Raw genomic sequence first — 21,458 nt, 5'->3', positions numbered from 1 at the left:
TCTTGAAAAATTTCAAAACATGATGACGTACTATCAGTACTACCAGATCGTCAGGAAATATTCATTAATCATCATTAAATTTCCGAATTATTGAATAGATTTTCATAGAAAGGTAAAATGAAATTGAGGGCATGTGCGATAAAATGGAGCTTCTTAAATTATCAATATCTCGATTGGAATAAATCAGGTCTCATTTTGAAGCCTTATAAAATACCTCTAAAATGAAAAAAGAAATTTGAATTTCACTCTGTTAATCTTAAATTATTGATGATCGAAATCAGCTCATGTTACGATTTTTCGAAATTATGTTGAGAACCAGAGGATATATGAACAATTATCTCAAGATAATTTTTGTAGCTCTTCACGTACGAAAAATACTATTGGATTTCTATGGAACTTTCAATTAGTTTTCATCCGATTCCTCTATTAAAAAATAGGTGAAATGTTTTTGGTCAGCAATCTATTTCGCCAAGCATATGCTAAACTTAGGAATATTTCAAGATTGTCTTAGCTTCTGCACAAATAAATAAATAAATAAAAATAAATATTTTTATTCGATATATATTTGTTGCAGAATTTTTCACTACAATCAGTCAAAAACTAATAGAATTGTCAATAGAAATCCAGTAGAATGTTGCATCTCCACAGGATCCAGAGAATAAATTGTTTAAACTTTTCCTCAAATGAATTAATATCGATTTATTCAGTTTCATTACAGATTCATTTATTCATTTTGTCTATTATGATTAGAATATGGCCAACAACCAGAAAGCAACATTGGCGATATTGTTCTCCATTTAGTCTTCCAATGAGTATTAACAATCAATAATTAATTTAACATACTGACAATTATTTACCACAGTCTTTCACACTTTCGATACGTCACATTACATTGGTAATGCACACCCAATATTTTTTTCTCTCGCCACTCGTTCTTCTAGATTTTTGGATTGCAGGGAAGATGATTCAGTGGAGGAACGGTAGAACGTAATGAGATAAATTAGAAGTTGTAATTAATCCTGAAATTATCTTGAGAACGAGTGGTATGTGAAGTAAAAGTCTGGGTAATTTTTTTTTGAGAATCATATTTCCCACAGAATTGGTTGTTCTTAGGATAGTTCAAGAAACTTCTTTTGCTCTGAGAGTCAATCCATGCTTAGGATCAAGGGTGAAATAATTCATTCTAATCAGTCTATTGTGACCTAATAGACCCTTAAAACCATTTGACCCCCAACCTCAGACGTTTAAAGGACGTTTGACCCTCAAGATAATTTGATCTTTAGCCCCGGCTGTTCTGAACGATTTTTTGACCCTCAAGACCATTTAACCCTCAACTTCAAACATTGCAAAGGGTCGTTTGACCCTTAAAAGCATTCTACCCTCATCCCGAACGTCTTTAAAGGACATTTGACCCTCAGCTCCAAACGTCCTAAAGGATCGTTTGACCCTCCAGACCATTTTACCCCCATCCCAAAATAAATATTGAACAGAACACAATGTTTCACCCCTTCACTCCACTGAACCCCAGAAAAGTAAAATAAAACTATTAAAAAAATCGAGAATACAAAAAAAAATCGAAATGCGTAATTCGAACGTAAAAAAAATAATAAAAAAAAGACATGAATCTATCAATCTTAGAAAAAATTTAGCGACTCCCGTCTTACACTCGATAATCCCATTACTTTATTTAAATTTAATGCTCATAATTATCTGACAGACATCAACATTGCTATAACACAAATATTGGAATTAATATAAACCTGGCTCTCGTAAAAACACTAAGCGTCGACATTCATCTCTCTACTTCATAATAAATTCAATGAATTAAATAAATAACTGTATTAAACACATTTTCATTGATGATAAGATGTACAAACAATAATCCTTACAGTATTAACGTTTATGTACTATTTCGTTTTATGTATGAATTTATCATATAGTCGGAAATTAACGAAGCTATACAAAAATTATGTAACAAAATTAATGCATCGTCTCGCTCTCGATCATCATTTTGTTTTTTATTTTCTCTCCCCCTTGTAATCGTTTTAATTATCCTATCAGTCCCTTGCGCGAACTTAACGAGTTTTGGTGACGCTCAATACATAATCCATAGCTTTCATTACCTTAAGAGAGTATTTAACTCGATACAGATCAGATTTATTGTTATCAGACTACTGCAGACACGCTTGAACCTTTTCAATCCACTCCTGAGCTATTGCTGCATCACTTGCACAGAAATTGTATGTTCGTCGATTTGTGCGGAGCTGTGAGAACATGAAAACGATTAATTTAATCAATTCAATGAATTGAATTGGATGCATTTTCTTTATTTTAATTACGACGGACTTACATCAAAAAATGATTTATCGTCAGTTTTCTTTGGTGGTCCAGGTGTAGGAGATGCTGGCGTCACTGACACGACTTCAGCCAAATCTTTAATAGATGAATGAAAGCATAACTTTTAAAGGTATAGAGGCAATGGATGAATCACTATTGACAATTCTTGGTTGCAGTTCTTAGTACAGCTTGTGGAAATTCTTATCAACACGCGGAGAAAAATTATTCATTAATTTGAAGAAATTTTGAATTTTCAACTTTGTTGATTAAATTACATTGCGAATAACACTTTACAAAAAAAAAACGGATTTTTAAAGCCCTCTGCCGCGGACATTCTTAATGGTTTGTTGACCCTCAAGACCATTTGACTCTCATTCCCGAACGTCCTCAAAGGACGCTTGACCTTCACAACCATTAAACCTCAGCTTCAAACGTCCTCAAAGGTTTAACCCTCAGGACCGTTTGTCCTTCAGCCCCAAACGTCTGTAATGAACGTTTGACCCTCAAGACCATTTGTCCCTTTGTTCCAGACGTCTTTAAAGGACGTTTGACCCTTAGCCCCGATCGGTCTTACCAGTTTTTTGACCCTCAAACCCATTTAACCCTCAACTCCAAAGGTCCTGGAGGCTTGTTTGACTCTCAAGACCATTCGATTCTCATGCTTAACGTCCTCAAAGGAGGCTTGACCCTCACAACCCTTAAACCTCAGCTTCAAACGTCCCGAAAGAACGTCCTTAAAGGACGTTTAACTCTCAGTGCAGCGCCTCGCGATATCCTAGCACAAGGGCTCGCGTTGACCATTTGATCCGATTACGAATAGGAATTGAGTGTGGCGCTAACCGCCGAATACTCAGTAAGTCGACGACCCGACTTCTACGTAACATTTTTACTTTTGTGCAGGGATCCCCATCAATATTAAATTTCTGTAATATTACAAGAATTTGACCCTTACATTAATGAAGGTTTAAAATATTTTGATTCAATTTTTCCAATAATATAATATATTATATTAGTATAATATTAATAATCTGACTTTTTACGAATAATGATGTATTTAAAATTGATTAATCTGAAACTGTAAATTTACTACTAAGTGAATAATTCAAAGTTCTTGAAAGGAAATTTTCGATTACACAAGTAATCGTCAATCTTCCTGCCTCAATTATTGATTGATAAAATAGTTGAAAATTTGAATATTTGAATTGATGATACTTGAGTACTCAAAAAATTTCAAGACTTATGTTATTTAATTAAGGGCTACAATATTAACCATAATAAAATATGACAAATTTGGCTATCCCTGCTTTTGTGTATATTCTTCAACGTCTTGTAAATATATTATGATTAATTAACGTAATCGCATTGTTAGTGAAATGAACGTTCCCACAACAACCTCAATGTCTACATCAGGGCCATTTGATCCGTACCCCCACCCGTCCTTAAAGGACGTTTGACCCTCAAGGCCACGGTTGAATCTATAGTGTGATATCGTCAAGAAAAATAATATTTTTGTGACTCACCTATATACCCCTTGCAGTGTGAGTCCTCCATGGCATCATAATACCTGAGCTCATGCTTAATGGAATCCAGGACGAACCACCTCTGCTTCCACCCCTTCAGCAGTGCTCCCCTCTTATAAAGATACCCCTCATGCGTCCGATTCTCAGCAACATTGCTGGAGAACTGTTCATAATACTGCTGCGACGAAGTCTGCATAGTGCTTCCAGAATTGACACTCCCATTGTCTCCCCCAGACCTAGTGAGCGTGTGCGACTGTACATTATTAGTAACCGCCTTGTATTTGGTGCAGTTCTTGGGCACAGCATCGGCACACTTGTCATGACAGACATGTCCACAGTCGACACACCTCAGACCAGCTTTGACGGGTCCCCAGAGGACACCAGAGCAGGCATCGCAGTGAGTCGGAGTGGCTGTATCAAGTCTCTCAAACCTGTGAGGATGAGCGTATACGCTAGCTTCATTATTATTGTTCCCACTCCCACCTCCACCGGCCATTTTCCCCCTGAGTATCAACTCCAGGGTCGACCTCTTGTGGATCAATCGTCCATGGTACCTGACGAGAGCAGTACTGAAGCTCCCATTTCTCGCCAAAGAATCAGTATTGGGCAGCTCCAATTTGTCCCACAAGACCCTCCACTTCTGTGGTAAATGGCCCAATTCAGTCTCCAATTTGTGAATCTCCTCGAGGAGATGAGAGAATTGATCTGGCACCAATTCCTGCACGGAGTCATGGCCCTGAGTGACAACTTTCCTGTTGCTCTTCTCGATTATGCCATCAGCCGCCTCGGCCTCCTCCTCCTGCTGAGAATCCTGCTGGAGGACTTCGAGGTCGTAAGGAGGGCCGTGAGCGAGCTCCTCCTCGAGGTAATACTGCCAGATATCGAGACTAGGGAGGTGTGACACCGGCCTGAGCACCGGATGCTCCGAATTCGAGGTGTAAAGGAAATTGTAGAAGAGGGCTGATCGCGTGTGTTGTTTTTCTATGTAGTCAAAGATACTTTGGCCCAGGTTAGAGCCGTTATTGGTATTCGTGGCAAGACGACCCCCGGGGTAGACAATCTCGTCATCACTACCCGTGTCAACGCCCTTGTGATAGCTTGTCAAGGATCCTCGCTTGTCCTCGATAGCTGTTATACCGCACTCAACTCTGTCGAATTCGCAGTCCAAGAGGAATGTTCGGAATCTGCAGGAGACCGAGTGATAAGCGAGAAAGCGGAGGTAGTAGTCGTTGAACTCAAAGGCCATTGGGAATTGTTTCTGAATTTGGTGGATAATGTCCAGGAATTGGAGGAAGGTCGGGGTGAAATTGGTGACTTGAGAGTTTGAGGACAGATTGCTCCTGTGGCCGAAACGATAGCCAAAGCCTAGCCACTCTTTCTCGATTAGCGTTCGGAAACCGTCGATTGTTCGGTAATGGGGGTCTAGACACACTTGAGCTATGGAACAGACCGTTGTCGTGGCGTCCCAACCGTCCTCTAGGCATACAGCCACTGAGGAGCCTTGGACGTCCATCAGATCTATTACAGCACCCGAGAGCTGCATCAGATTTTGCAGTTGTTGGAGCCATTCGGAACTCTCGATAAGCTTGTAAAAACTTTGGTCTGGCTCGATACTTTGGGAGCTTGGCATACATGCGCGCATTAGCTTCTTGAAGGAAGCTTTAGTGTGCCTTATGTCGAAGTAGTCGACTGGGATGAAGTCGGTTTTTGGGGCTGATGACTCGGCCTTTAGAGAAAGAAACGTCAAAGTTCGAAATTTAGTCGTTTCAATTGACTTAATGAAGGGGGGGCATTTTTTCGTATTTTTTACTGGCTATTTGCGTTTGAGGGTAAAGAAAAATAACAATTCTTTTCATACTGGGGTCTCATACTTAGGACCCTCATGTTACTCTTTTGGTTCCGAGTGGAATGATTGTATTTGTTAAATCCGAAATTTCCAATTTTTTGTGTTAGGATAACTAATTTTGGCTTGAGGTGCACATGTATGTGGGTGCGTATGTGACCGATGGTTTTTCGACGATAATTCAACAAATAATTGTTTAAAAGAATCCAATTTATGTTTAAAATATTCTTCCCAATGCCATCTTGATCGAATTCAATCATGAGATTGATTGGGACATCTGTTGTTGAAAAAAATTATTTTGAAAACAATATTCAGGGAATGGAAAGAAATTTTAACGTTTGGGCAATGTTGAATTCAATGAATCATTCAATTCAATTAAAAATACCTCGTCACAGATTGCATTCGGAAGCAAATTGCTAATTCATTATAAAAAATATATTGACTATGCTGTGATGTCAACAGACTTGGCCGTAATCATAATTCGACCTGAAAAAGCCTCAATTGATTCACCAAATTTCCGGTATTGCTACCAGAGATTGTTCGCTGTGTAAATCAAAAACAGAATCATCATGTCTTACCTTCATAACGCCCCTCATGTTCGCCTTCTCCCCCAGAATGTACAACGCAGCTCTTTGGAACGTATGAACACACTCAGTCCCACTATCAGAATCCGCCGAATGCCTCACAGTTCCCCGTTGATTCACAGAAGTTAACGACGCCTGTGACGAATTGTGACGTTTATCCTTCAGAGACCCCCACCTGCCAAAGTTCTTCCCACCCTTGCCAGCAGAAGATCCCAAAGTCCCAGCGACAGTATTCTTATTGAACACACTCCTCCTCGACTGTTCTGGCGTACCACTGCAATTTCGTTCATCAGCAGTCAATAGTAACGAGTCAATGCTCAAAGAGCTGTCCGACATGCCCCAGGCCGTCGACCCTTGCCTCAAAACCGACAGAGGAGTGGAGGATACCAGAGACATCAGATACTTCTCCTGTTCCAAGGTAGAAGTTGACTCAGAAGACGTCGTCTTGAGATTACTTCCCGAGGACGGATGTGCCTTGAGCATTCCCATGACTCCCTTGCCATGGCAGCCAGCCCCCCTGATCAGCAGGGCCTTCGTCCTGGGATGCTTCCAGGTGATCACAGGTAGTCTACTATGTCTGTACAGTCTGCAGAATCTTCTGATGCTCTCATCACTGACGGCCGTTGGAACCACCAACAAAGCCGGATAGCTTCTGCATATCATGTAAGCACAATTGACCGAGGTCAGTCTGAAAGGCTCATTCCTTCGTTTGTCGTACTCTACCCCATTGGGGCACAATCCCAATCTGTACCAATCCCTTACGTAACTACGCTCTGATAGGCGTTCCAACGTCTTAGCGTCCGTTGGTGGCTGACAGACAATGTTAGATATCTCGAATTCGTCGATGCTCAGGTCGTCATCGTGACTCAGATCATTGTTGTCATTGGTTACTGGAAGACTCATTCTACCTGGTGACGTCAGGTACTTGTTGTTGGGGTTCGTTACGTTGATCTTTAGATTCATATTCATGTTTGGAAGAACGTATTTCTGGCGTTTTGATGATTGCTTAGGTTTGAAGCCAGCTTTTCTCGCTGTTTTTAGGAGGGTCTTCTTGGCGAAGCCCTTCAAGGTCGCGTTCTTCTCTTTTCCCTTGTTGTGGGCCGTTGGGGTAACGAATATCTGACCGTTAAAGGCAAAGTGATGGAAGATGTGGGGGGGATAGCGAGCCTTGTGAATCAACTTTCGAAGGGTGTCTATGTTCTCAGGAGTCACCTCCTCGTCGAATGCTAGTTTTATGAGCTGAAAGGTACAAGAGCGCAATTGGAGACCCTCCTGGATACACTGGTCAAGGTGCGCCAGATTCTGAACTGACACGCGTTTCTCTTTAGTTAGAGAGGTGACCGGGAATGCTCGGACGACCATCTGTTCGCAAGCGAAGGGGTCGCAGGGAATGCCTTTGAAGACTATGCGGTAATTTGTGAGGAATATAGCACCCTCAGCTGGCAGCAACGGGGGAGTTCTGGCAAGACCTCCGATGGTCTCCTCTCGACCGTCTGGGAGAAGGTACACACGGAGGCCGTCCATTATTACTTCCTCACCGGGGAGCATGTTCGGGGTGAGGATCTTAGGCTGAAAGGAGAAGATTAAGAATACATTACATCCGCTCGCAGGGATTACTTACTGCTGGAATTTTGTAATTTCAATGGTTTTTCGGTGTAAGATTTAACGGGTTTCATATGATTGTAGTATTCACCGTTGGCACGTGCTGCAAATTCATGTTTGTCAGGAAAGTTTTCTCTCGTTTAGGGAGAACATATACTGTTTTGTGAAAAAATTGGTGTGGAATTTGGTCCGGCCGGGCCTTAATCCTAGGAACTTGAGATTGTAAAACTCATGAATAGACTTATCTTTGCATTTGACGTCAAGGTGTCGCATGAGTCCAATTTCCATTAGAAAACTGATTGTTTTGGAGATTGTCAATAATACTTCATGAATATCCTAGAGATAAAGCGCCATGGAAATGCTTGATGAGCGTTTTTGGGCTAAAAACGCTTTACTTCAAAGCGAGAGAAAGACGAAAGTAGACAGCAGTTCTGAGCTATCAAGCATATTTGAACAACTTAAACAAATTAGACATTGGGGTTCTCGTCATCTATATGATCGACAACATCATTTGAGTAGATGTCTCACACAGAACATTCATCTCCTTTGGACTTACTGACAATTGTTTGTCATACTACTGTTCCCCCTTTTACCACAATGTTCCAATAGTGGATAATGATTTTCTTGAGACGTCAAGTGATTTTTGTAATAAAATATTTAATACCTTCGCTTGGGACTCGACTCGTTTCTCCTACTGCTTATCTTGTTTTGCAGCTTCACTAACGAATTAATTTACTATTTTTCGCATAATGGGGTATGAAATTTATCAAGTGATTAGTTGACAGTACATTTAAGAAGAACTATTCTATCTATCTAATTCAACACGTTACAAGGTCACACGTGTGGATGTCCCATCACCTCAACCCGTGATGAGTTCAAATTTCTAGTTTTCAATTCCACATTAACCGCGTTATTAACACAGATGTGGACAGATATGGATTTGTTCTAATAGCCTTCAAGAAACACTATATAAGTGACGACTGAAACTAAAACTGATCGTAATTTTGTAATAAGTAAGACTTCAGATTATCTCCTACGATGGTGAAATTCCTGCTCATCTCGGTTCTCATTTTTGTATCAACATCTTCAACGACGGCAGAAAGTACGTCCAGTAGCTTCGTGTCCTGCAACAAGACCAACACTCCAAACTACGAAGTGTGCAAACCAACGCAAAATTCGTCCGTTCTGGTTGGAGTCTTTAAAGCAGTTGAGAATGCATCGTGGATCATAGACGATACCTTAGAGTACGTGACACCAACTGATTTGTATATTTACCCCGCTGATAATTCATCCTGCACTACACCTGCTACAATCGAAATGCCCCAAGGATCATTCAATGATCTAACAGGTTTGAGATATCTCCGTATGGAGTGCACGCAATTTCAAGGGTCACTAAATCCTTTCAGAAATCGTTACTCCCTTACAACATTGATTCTAAGCAATAATAAATTAACGAATTTCCCTCGGGATTTTTGTGCGGAAATTCCATTCTTGAAATCTCTAGCAGTACAACATCAACAAATCAAGATTTTATCTCCCGATTCGTTTACTGGGATCGCGCTAACTCTAGAGGATCTCAATCTTGAAGATATCCAACTGGAAATTATCAAGCCAGAGACTTTCACGAGATTTTTGAACTTGAAGACTCTGGACTTGAGGAGAAATTGTTTGCAGCTTTTACGCCCTGATATGTTTGATGGTCTCGATCATTTGAACGCTCTCCACTTGGGTAATAACCGAATCAGACTGATGAAACCTGGAACTTTTGCGAGTCTAACTCATCTTCAAAAACTTTTCCTGGAGATGAATAGCTTGGTGAAGGTACCAGCTAGAATCTTCAGTGATCTCAAGAAATTGGAAGTGCTGACACTCAATGGGAACGCGATAAGTACTGACTCTTTTACTCTTATTGAAGGGCTTGATAAACTCAGGGTTGTTTATTGGGGGTCTAATAAAACCACAAAAATTGACCTCAAGACACCATCTTTCTTACGTATCATCTTGTCATTTAGTCCATTGAATTGGTTAGAATCCAAATTTACGCCCTAATATCTAAAGTTTGTCACGAAACAATGGTGTATTGAAATAAATTGTTTGGAAAGACTGTCTTTGTTTACATAACTTATTGGGCAAGCTCTCCACAATTTTACTGGCAGTTGAATGATTTAAAATGCCTCACATTCCGTGTCACAGTTGTTCAAATAATCTTCTAGTCCACAGATTCATCATGTTAACGGCTAATTTGAAGGGGAATTATCAACAGCAAAATATCTCCTGATAAATGCGATGATTAACAACGATTTCATTCTCAATCTGCAATTCCCGCCTCTTCTGCCAATCTGCAGATCCCTGGTCCGTCAAGAGAATGATCCTAATCAATAGTAATTTAACGGAATTCCCTTGGGAATTTTGCGCGAACCTTACATTCTTGGAATTCATATCAGTACAAGAACAACAAATCAAGGCTTTATCGCGCGCTTCGTTCACTGGAAGCACGGATTATCTAGAGCAGTTACGTCTAGTAAACATTCAACTAGAAGTCATCGCGCCAGAGACTTTCATGCAATTTTCGCACCTGACGACTCTGAATTTGAGGATGAATCGCTTGGAGATTCTACGTCCTGATATGTTTGATGGTCTTTTTTCTTTGGAACATCTTTTATTGGGGTATAACCGAATTAAAACGATAAAACCTGGAACTTTTGGGACTGTACGTTTATGAATAGATTGGTGCAATTGTCGGAGAGAACCTTCAGTGATCTCAAGCGTTTGGAAATGCTGGCACTCGATGGGAACGCGATCAGCACCGACTATTCCACGCTTATTGATGGCCTTTATAAACTCAGGCTTCTTTATTGGGGGTCTAATGAAACGACCAAACTTGAATGTGACGACATTTCTTTCTTGGGTTGGATCTCTTCCGGGTTTTCAAGAATTCGCAGGATATGTCAATGACCGCTCATATGACACATCAGTTAGGGTCATGTGACAGGGACAGCCTTGCCAATCTGTCGTCATGTGACAAAAACGTAACTGTTTTACCATTTGACCGTTACATCCCATCTGATTCGTGACATCCCAGGTGATACTTGTTTGAAATTCGATAATGATAATGATTCCGCCATCGATAGACAATAAAAAAGCGTCAACACGATTACTGGTGAAATTGGAAATTGGTGACAGAAAAATGTATGATGGTTGCATTAAATCTATAATAACTAGTTGATTGTCATATGTCAGTCGATAGTATTACCAAACGTGACGTTATTTCGCATCCCGGGTTATCTAAATTGACGCCCTCCTATCTAAATATTGTCATGAATAAATGCTGTTTTCTAATAAATTATTTGACTTTTGAATGACTGATTTATAATGTCTCATATTTCGTTCCACAGTTGTTCAAATAATCTTCTCGTCCGCAGATTAGATTGTTAATTCGAATAGAAAAGGTAAAATTATTATGTTAATGGCTGACTTGAAGCGGAGTTGTCAACAGCAAATATCTCCCGATGAATATGATTAAAAACCATTTAATTACACTAACCAGGTTTCAAAGGAACGAACTCCTCAAAACTTGTGTGTCCAAAAGGAAAATAGGTCAGATGAATTAACATGTGATCAAATGAATAATGATAATTTATGTCATTACCATTACTGACTGATAAGGTAATCAGAATGTGATTTTCTTGTTAACCATTAATATAACATTACAAAAAAGGTTGTATACTATTATAGATTACAGAAATTTGATTTTCTATCGTTGACCACTAATGTGGTTAATAAGCATTATTGATGCGATATAAAACTTGCCTTTATGTGTGTTTCTCTCCAACAAATGGTCGGAACTTGTCTTAGACTTCCCGACAAGTCAATTTATTGTAATTGCCACAAAAAACGACCAGTGTCGATGAAAGTAGTAGATTATATACGGGAGAAGCAGACAGGACAATCGTAAGAGTCAAATGGGACAATCGTTTCAACCAGCGATTTTTGGAAAATATTACAGGAAGCGATAATTCTACAATAATATCGAATTTTCACTCAAAAAACATGGAATCTCTCTCTCGAGTAGTCCTGGAATGAGCTTCCCTCTTTCATTCGTGATATCCCAACTCTCCTGCCTTTTAAAATAGCTCTACGAGCCTTTCCCAGTAATCACCCTGAGATTTATGAACCACCCTTTGTAATTTCTCACCTTTTTCACCCTTTTTCCTCCTCATCTACCTTTTTCACTTTTATACTTTTCCTTTTTCAGCTTCTTTTTCCTTTACTGTGAGCATTCGGGATGAATTCTTTTTCATTCATGAATATTTTTACTTTTTTACTTTCTGTTTCCCTGTTTCCTACTTTATGACTTATGTCATGTTTATATATTTGTACAATATAATGTGCAGTTAATAAACCTCAATCAATAAATCAATAGTAAAAAATTTTACATACTCGTCCAAGATATTTGCACTGTAATGGTTGAAAAATGTAAAAGGATGATTTTTTTTAATTAAAATGAATCAAAAGTGACCAATTTGTGGTAAGTAAATTCTGTCTGAGATTAGATTCTCGATATTGAAGGAGAACATGTGCTCAAAAATGTTAATGGCTATGGCATCTGCACCCACTGGGCGGTACGGGCACTGTTTCCCCCACTAGTCTTCCAACAACACTACATGAATGACGACTGATCGAAATGTTGTAGTGCGGCTTCAGGCTATCTGCAAAAATGGGGAACTCCCTACTCATCTGGGTTCTCATTTTTGTATCAACATCTTCAACCACGGCAGGAACTACGTTCAGGAGCTTCGAGTCCTGCAACAAGACCGACCTCCTAAACTACGAAGTGTGCAAGCTAACACAAAATTCGTCCGTTCTGGTTAGAGTTACTCGCCGGGCAGTCGAAAACACATCGTCGATCGCGGACGATATCGTTGAGTATGTGCCACTAACTGACTTGGATTTTTACCCCGCTGATAATTCGTCCTGCAGAACACCTGCTATAATCGAAGTGCCCCAAGGATCATTCAGTGATATATCAGGTTTGAGATCTATCCGTATGGAGTGCACACTATTTCGAGAGACACTGAATCCATTCAGATATCGCCACTCCCTCAGAAGTTTGACCCTAATCAACAATAAATTAACGGAATTCCCTCGGCAATTTTGTGCGAACATGACATTTTTGGAATTCATATCAGTTCAAGACCAACAAATCAAGGATTTATCTCCCGATTCGTTCACTGGGATCACGCTAATTCTAGAGCATCTCAATCTTGAAGATATTCAACTGGAATCCATCAAGCCGAAGACTTTCGCGAGATTTTGGAACCTGAAGACTCTGGACTTGAGGAGAAATCGCTTGGAGATTTTACACCCTGATATGTTTCATGGTCTTGATCGTTTGAAGGCACTTCACTTGGGGAATAACCGAATCAGACTGATAAAACCTGGAACTTTTGCAAGTGTAACTGGTCTTCAACAACTCTTCCTACAGATGAATCTTTTGATGAAGGTGCCAGCTAAAATCTTTAGTGATCTAAAGAATTTGGAAGTGTTGACACTCAATGGGAACGCGATAAGCACTGACTCTTCTACCTTTATTGATGGACTTGATAAACTCAAAGTTGTTTATTGGGGGGCTAATGAAACCATCAAACTTGACCTCAAGAAGTCTTCTACCATTCCTATCATCTTCTTATTTATTCCATACGGCTGGTTCTTAGATTAGATCATCAGTCTTATAAAGCCAAAGCACTAAAGTAAATGATCCTACGCTCGTGTTGTTAAAGTGAACAAATCGTTAGTCCAATGTTTCTATTCAAATGAGTGTAAAGATACGATGTTTTAAATTAGATCAGAAAGTCAAATCTTCAGAATTAGAATTCAGTTATATTAATCATGGTAATTAATTTTCGTGAGTATGCCATTTGGAATAAATCAACATTGGAAAGTATCTCGAGGCACACAATTATATTTCAATTTGACAGTCCAAACTTTAAAAGATTTGTTCATCCGTTTAGTCCGTAACCAGTTGACAGTTAGTTGCGAAATGAGCATAGGGTCAATATCATTTTCATTCTACCTATTCTTTCAATTTCCAAAATTTCTGTGAAATATCACGATATTGCCATAACTTACGGATTTTTATTGTTTTTCTTACCATCAGAAACCTCAGTCAACGTATAACGGAGACATCAACATTTTAAAATTGTGAGTTTCTCAACAGCTTAAGAATTCACTTTTTCGTAGCACCAGTTCATGTGGATGGGATTTTTCTCTTATTTCTCAATAAGTCACTGTTCGTTGGTGTCTATAACTCTCCTTATTAACTAACACAACCCCAATCGTATTTTACTTTTGATACTCTTGGAATTCTCAAAATGATTAAAATGTGATAGCGTAGGTACCTTTTTATATTTACCTTAGTATCTCAAGATTGCCATGAAAAAATATTGTTTTGAAATAAAAAAAAATGTTCATTTTATCCAAAAGGCGCCAATTCGGACGCGTCAGTCCAAAGATGAAATAAAATAAAGTCATGTTCATCCCTTGATATGTTTTCCCTCATTCCCTCCTCTCAAAATACAATCGCCAAAAATACCATTTGAACAGTTACCTTTTGTATCGGCGGCAGTGTTTTGCTCTCCCTGTGGACCGCCTCCAGTGTCTCAATATGCATGTGCACCACCCCGGGTACCATCTGATGGAGACACCTCACATGCTCCGTACTAACGCCCCCCTCAGTGCATACCCTATCCACAAATCGTGAAACCATCCTGATAACTGCACTACCAGTCTCCCCAGGATCTGTCTCCTCGAAACCTGATTCAGCATCACCACTGTCACTCGCCACGCTGTTCCGCGGAACAAAAACATCGCTGTGAGAGTGAGAACAACAGATCAATCCTCCAATACTCAAAACTTCACGATTAATATCTAGAGTACTGAAGTGGTAAAACGATACAAGTGCACAGATATGAAAAAATAGGACACACCTACACGTAAAGAAAAATTCTATAGGAATTTCGATTGTATTTTTATTGGACTTCTATCGGAAAACCTAATTTATCGGAGGCCTGGAAATATGATAGACTTTATACGATTCATCACGTTATTATTGTAAATTGATTGGAATCAATACAGTAGAGTCGCCCTAACTCCTCTACTCTTCAACTTCTTAGCGATCGGCGACAGCGGGGTGAGTGTTCCCTCACTCTGAACACCTCAAACGAGTGTGGGTGATATGCGTGTATCCCTCTGCGCGCGGTGAATGCGCTGTAGAGTCTGCTCGCGCACCGTTTTCCTATGCCGTGTCCGATAACCCCAAAATGCCAAATCACAGTTCTCAAAGCCAAGGAAAGAAACCAAAAAAACTTTGGATTATGGACTAGCAAGTCATTTGGATGTCCATAATTCAAAAAGTTAATAATAAACTCGGGTTACTTCCTAAATTATTTCGCTATTTATCAATTTTGTGGAAAAATGTTGAAAGACTTTTTTTTGTAAATTTCCCCAGTTACAAAAGAGACCTTTTTGTAGCGCCTCGACTATAGTACAGCCTTCACACACGCACTCAGAGGACGCACGCGCATCTCTGAGATTCCTCTGAAGTCACGGCTACCCGAATTCAGTCAGTCCGAGACTATCGACCTATTCGAATGACATTACAGTAGGACTCCTATAATTTCGATCCGACGGGGGAACGAATTCCGAGAAGTCGAAAATAGTCGGCCGAGCTCTCATTGGCCAAGTGCGCGTCGTGGGGAAGTCAGAGAGAGAACGCATTAGGTTGCTCTCTGTCTTCGGCCGTCGGGCAACAGTGAGTACATAATCCCAAAGTACATTCCTCCCAATGATTGAGGTTAGGGAAACACTCGGGAGCATAGGGCTATGCGCCCGGGAGATGATGGGACCATTCCGTAAACGGAAAGAGTGGGGACGCAATGACTCCGCCCGTCGAAATTACAGGATTCCTACTGTACTTCGAAATTTATAATTATTAGAATAGGATCATCACCTGTATATATTTCTCTCTAACGCTTCGGCGAATAAATTAGTTATATAGTTAATTCGGTTGAGTAGTGATTTCGTATTCCCGCACCAACAACCGCGAGTTCTACATTTCGACCTTTTCTCTCCAAATCATTTGTTTCTCAGATAAATGGCCAAATACCAAGCATCGAATTTGACTTTTCATTCTACTCTACTTCGTTTATAAATTGAGGTGAGGTTGTTTCTGTATCGGGATAAATGTATACATGCCTCTCACTGTTATTCTACTTGGGCGATATCCTCTAACGATAGAGTGTGGATGTCCGCAATCGCTCATTTCATGGAATTCGTAGCCCCGACGTGATGAAGTTAGGGAGACTCTACCGTATGTTATTTCGCGTATCCAAATTTTCAAGAAATTCGTGGGACTTTATCCACACATTCACCGTTTTTTCATACCTCGAAGAAATAGAAACGAACTCCACTAACATCGTTCCACCCCTTCACTACCAAAAACAAATGCTTACCTGTTAGTGATACTGTTACTCGCCCTCTCATCATCATAGACATGATCCTGCCTATGGGCCTTGGCCCCAATATCCAGTGGCACAAGAAGATAGACCATCCTATTGGCATAATGAATAGCTTGACTGTACAAAGTGCTCTCCTCACTAGTGATAAGTTCCTTCTGCTTGTCGGCATCGATCCCCGCCCACACCCTCATCTGTTCCGCAGCGATTTCCAGCGCCGAAGGTTCCTGACTCCTATAAATCGACCTCCTGTCATTAAACGGAAACTCCTTCTCCTTGCCATCCCTGGGGCTGATAGGACTGATAATCCCATCATTGATGAACTTCAGATTATCACCAGGCAGATAAAGCCTCTTGATGTCCTTCTGCACATCCTGATAGAATGCATCCTCCCAGAACTGCTGATTCTGCCAGACAGCATGTTCCTGAATACAAGTATAAGCGAACTGAATCACTCCAGTACACAATTTCCTACAGAAAGCTGTGGCAAGTGGCAGAAGTGCTCCAGCAACTCCATGCTCATCCATGGAAGAGTCATCCTGAAGTGCGCAATTCATCAGTCTAACGACAAGATCAAACTGCTGATGCTCAAGCATGGCTTTGTTACCCACAACATGTTGCGAGAACTCCATGCACAAAGCTAATCTTGCAGCCTTGCTCTTGAGTGCCCTCAGCACAGCTGGAAATGTCTTTCTCGCGTCCGATATCTTATTCTCAAATATACAATTAACACAGTTCCTGAGTACCTCTAACCTACGCGCTGAATTACTGACTAAATGCCTAGTGTCATGTACAATGGATATGTGCGGACCAGATGGCACTATTCTCGGCTGAATTTGCCGGAGCCCAGTCAGCCGGACTTTAAGATTATTCTTGGCCAATCCCTCGTCAATGATCGCCTGAACCTGTTCAGGATTGATAATCGGTAATTGGGGCTGGTGTATCCTTGCGAATGCACCGTCCGGCGGTTTCAGGATCTTCTGAACGTATGGCTGGGGATTTGGATTCTCATTAGTGTACAATTGTTGAGCTAGCTCTTGAATGTGAGATAGAATCAGTCGATGGTCCTGAGATTCCTGCTTGAGGTGATCGCTTATATTAGAGTACAGTTCGTCCCAGACGTCACATGGCCGCCAGGGCGGGCCTCTCTCAGCGACGAAAGACGTAAAGAACATGCAGTCGAGAACGCGAATTGTGAAGTCGCAGTCGGTTAACCCGCGCTCCCCCAGGAAGGCTGCCTTGTGGAAGGTTATGACTGGCCTGGGGTGAATTCGAATCAGTGTGAGACAGCTTCGGTAGCCTTGCAACAGCTGGGCAAAGGTCCGCATGAAGACGGCGCGCAGTTCTTTATCGAGCATTGGGGGGTGGGGGGCTCGGGTGGCCAGAGGGGGGAAGGCATAGTCAGCGCAGGAGAGCTCCGGTTGGAGGACTAGGGAGAGGTGATCCTGCGTTTGGGAGAGAAGGGGTTCAGGGAGGAGAGCCAAGGACACTCCGTCGGGAACCGTTATGGAGCCACCGTCGAGATCGGCTACGATCACGTCCATGAGTTCTGAGACCTCCTGTTTCAGGGAGCTGTGGACCCCCATTATGAAGGGGGTTGGGGTGCTCAGGATTTCGACAAGGGCTGCTGGTAAGAGCGGAATGTAGACGTGGGTGTAGCGAAAGGGGTACATCAGGGCGGTTAGGGCTCGGCAACCTTCGGTGAGACGAGAGTAGCTCGCTGAGTGAAAGAGAATCTTGTGTTCTGTCATTACTGCGCAGAAGAGGACAAGGACGTTGCGAATTCCTAGCTGTTGGAAGAGTAGGTTGACGCTGGTGTGGGTGATCGGGAGGGATGGACTGATTGGTGGCTGCAGGGCCTGTCTGTCGCCTGCACCAATGCTGAAACGAACTTGGGGACCACCCGCTGGGGGCACCTGGATGCATCCCAGAATGTTCCCGACTAGGGTCTCCAGGGGAATCCCCAGGTTCTCCACGTAAACGGTGTAGATGATTCCCAGGCAGTTTCTGAAGGTCTCAATGTAGTCGAGTCTTGAGACCAGGACGAGACACTTGGGGGCGTACATGATGCTGTGGTGCGCGATTGTGGGGATTGTTCTGACCAGCGCTCGACTGTTACCATCAACCGGCTCCTCCTCCTCGTCGACCGGCTTGCTGGGGAGGATTGACACTGTCTCGTTGAAACACATGCACGCGCAGTAGTGACGGTTCGCGTCTATGTCGGTTAGGATGGAAACGAAAAATCTGGGCTCTTGCCGTTCGGTGGACAGGGCCCATCCTTGCGGCTGACAGAACCACTCGATACCCTCGATAAAGGGTGTGTCGGGCCAATCTTTTTCGGGGAACCTTTGGACTACTGTTCCGTTGCTTATACCACCGCGCTCTTTATCGTGGTCGTAACCAACGACCACGAAGTAATCTGCCAACCGAGACATCTCGGTTGGGTCTTGCTGGGGTGTGGGAGTGATGGCGTTCAACATCCCACTGGGGTTTACGGACTCTGGTTATCATGAAACTTCCTTTAATCAGGAAAACGGGGGTCAGTACTGGTTGAGTGGGGGATTCTGCTGGGAGGTCCCGCCGTGCAATTGGGTTTTATATTCATTGGTTGAGAAAAATTGTAATTTCGTGGACACTCGACTGGTAATTTTTAGGAGAGTGACGTTGAATGCGATTTAAGGATATCCAAGCGTCTTTTACAGTTTGGTACAGACCACACTATAGATTCAGTCATTTTCAATCATCAAATGTGTCAATTAAGGTGTTTCGTGCAAAAAAGATAAATAATGCAATTCATACGAATTCATATAGAATGTTTATAATCTCAATTGAATTATCTATGAATTTTCCTAGAAATTTTTCAGATATCCCTTTCAAGTTATTATAGGCTCTTATGGGAATTTTTTTGTTTAGCACGAAACTGCGTTACCATCTGAGCTGATAATATAGGTTTACGCTAAGCAAAAAAATCTTCATAAGAGTAACAAAAATAATTCTCAGCGAAATATAATTTTAATGACGCTGAATATTCATGATTTTTTTTCAAATTTTGCATGTATGAGCAGCGACTTTTATCGTTGATAATTTGAAAAGAAAGTCTGAAAAAATTCTATGAAAATTCATAGACAATTCAATTGTGATTATAAATATTCTATATGAATTCCAGATACGGGTCATTATTTACCTTTTTCGCACGAAAACCCCTAAATTACGAGAGAAAAATTTGAAAAAAATCATGAATATTCAGCGTCATTAAAATTACATTTTGCTTAGAATTATTTTTTTAAACATTCGTTGTTTATAAATAAATTGGTGGAATTGTTTAAACTTTCAGAAACCTTATTTTTTTTGGCATTAAATCGATTTCTGGTAAAATTCTGAATATAAATAAATTTGGTACGATTCCGAACAAATAATTTTACGGTGGAAAATTGACTGTTTATCAATTATTTATAGAAAATGTTAGTAGTTTTCAAAAATTGCTATTTTTTAATTATTTCATCAATCTTCCTCCAAAAGGCGACTTCTAATTTTTTTCGAATTTTTAAATTGTTTTCTAACAGTGAGGTTTTTTAAGGGTGTCGATTCCATTCACTTAAAAAACCGTTTAGGAAAGAGAGGGAGAGGAGGGTAAAATGAGCCAATTTAAACGTCAATAACTCAAGATCGCCGCAATAAAATTCCACAATTTTTTTTGCGTTTTGAAGCCACTGTTTCAGACCTAAAAATGAGACGTGACTTCTCCCAATCGCATCAATTGATTAGGAGATATTGACAATTGAAAACCGCCTGCTCTACAAATTTTAAAAAAACCTTTAGGAGTGGAAAATGAGCTATATTTAATCATCAATAACTCAAGATCGTCAGAGTGAAATTCAACAATTCTTTTCAATTCAAAAACTACTGTTTCAGATTTGAAAACGAGACGTGACTTATCCCAATCGGATTACTTGGTGATGAGATACTGACGATTTAAGAAGATCCATTTTACCTTCTCTTCCTTTATAAACAATTCTTCATTAGTATTTTGCCACATCAGCAGTTGACAATCAACCCAAAAAACTCAAGTCACACGATCCCCAACTGAACTCAATAAATGCTAATGAAGAATAATTTTTTGCTTCTCGATAAAAAAAATCCCAAAACTCTCCTTTCGAGGGTCAATTCCATGGCAGGGGCTCCCCACAAAATCTCTAAAAACAAAATCATCAAATGACTCATAACAAAGAAAATAAATCTTACGAATAAGCGTTGATGGTCCTCAGCGGGACCCAGACGAAAAGAAAAACAAATCTACTTGCTGCTGCAATCACTCAGATGTCACTCGAATGTCCACCGACGCTACACACTTCCTGATCGCTAAATTCCATGTTTGCCACCAAATTTATTCACCCACAAACACCCCAAAACCGTTGGCAATTGATTTATAATTCAAGGGAGCGATGATTTCACTTCATAACCACTTTTCTCAGCTGTTAATGCCCGAGGCCACGGACGAATGGTTCACACAATCACTGAACACGGAACACGGAATCACTCGCAAATAAAAATCACTGGTAATCAAGCGTTCAATGATCAACCCTGAGTGCATTGTAAACATGAGTAAGGTCACTGTATGATTTATTTTGATGAAATTACAATGCCACACCCCAAAACGTTAATCTATAACCTTCCAAAGCAAGGCGCCACATTGAATATCCAGACCAGACGAAAATGTAACATGGACCGCGAGAGAAACAAGTCCGATGTGTACGTGAAGAAAATGACACTAATATTTTTTTATTACCTCGGGTTGGGGGGCTCAGAGGGAGAAAATCAGAGGGACTAGAGGGTGGTGAGGAGCTTTAAGTATTGACACAGCCTGTTTTGTTGCAGAGACACATAAATATGCGAGGCATTGATAAAACTTTTTCCTGGACGCGGATGTGTGTGTGTTGGGGTGGTACGTGTGTGGGCGGTTTAGCGACTGGTGGTAAGGTAGAGTGGAGTCACTTCGAATTTTTGAATGGGGGGATGAGGGCATTCGGTCGAAAATTCTATTGGATTTCTATAGAAAATG

At 40.8% G+C, this 21,458-nt stretch overlaps 1 protein-coding gene across 2 annotated transcripts; it reads right to left on the bottom strand.

Annotated features, from left to right (window-relative positions):
- Window positions 1-679: 679 nt before the first annotated feature.
- Window positions 680-21,322, bottom strand: LOC107040101 (myotubularin-related protein 13). Of its 2 annotated transcripts, none has more exons than XM_015260051.1 (7): window positions 20,642-21,322; window positions 16,397-18,918; window positions 14,494-14,755; window positions 6,279-7,853; window positions 3,858-5,583; window positions 2,351-2,433; window positions 680-2,264 (listed from the first exon to the last, which is right to left on the bottom strand). In XM_015260051.1, exons 2-7 carry the CDS (start codon window positions 18,877-18,879, stop codon window positions 2,172-2,174), a joined length of 6,222 nt encoding a protein of 2,073 aa, XP_015115537.1. In that variant the 5' UTR covers window positions 18,880-18,918; window positions 20,642-21,322; the 3' UTR covers window positions 680-2,171. The 2 variants fall into 2 exon arrangements, with proteins under 2 accessions (XP_015115537.1, XP_015115541.1); XM_015260055.1 differs by having other exon boundaries at window positions 14,494-14,731.
- Window positions 21,323-21,458: the final 136 nt, after the last annotated feature.

This window comes from Diachasma alloeum, unplaced genomic scaffold (assembly GCF_001412515.2).
Source record: "Diachasma alloeum isolate Michigan unplaced genomic scaffold, Dall2.0 Dall_scaffold_00178, whole genome shotgun sequence".
Taxonomy (NCBI): Eukaryota; Metazoa; Arthropoda; class Insecta; order Hymenoptera; family Braconidae; genus Diachasma; species Diachasma alloeum.
Note: the sequence above shows the minus strand (reverse complement) of the source record. Positions and strands in the feature narration are given on the sequence as shown.

Bases quoted from the DNA above. Each gene is read 5' to 3' on its own strand.
- LOC107040101 (XM_015260051.1), bottom strand. From the start codon at position 18,879: ATGTTGAACGCCATCACTCCCACACCCCAGCAAGACCCAACCGAGATG. The intron at 7,854-14,493 runs GTAACTGTTCAA...TTCTCCTTTCAG, and splicing joins CACTGCCGCCGATACAAAAG to CCTAAGATCCTCACCCCGAA. The intron at 2,265-2,350 runs GTAAGTCCGTCG...ATGTTCTCACAG, and splicing joins ACGATAAATCATTTTTTGAT to CTCCGCACAAATCGACGAAC.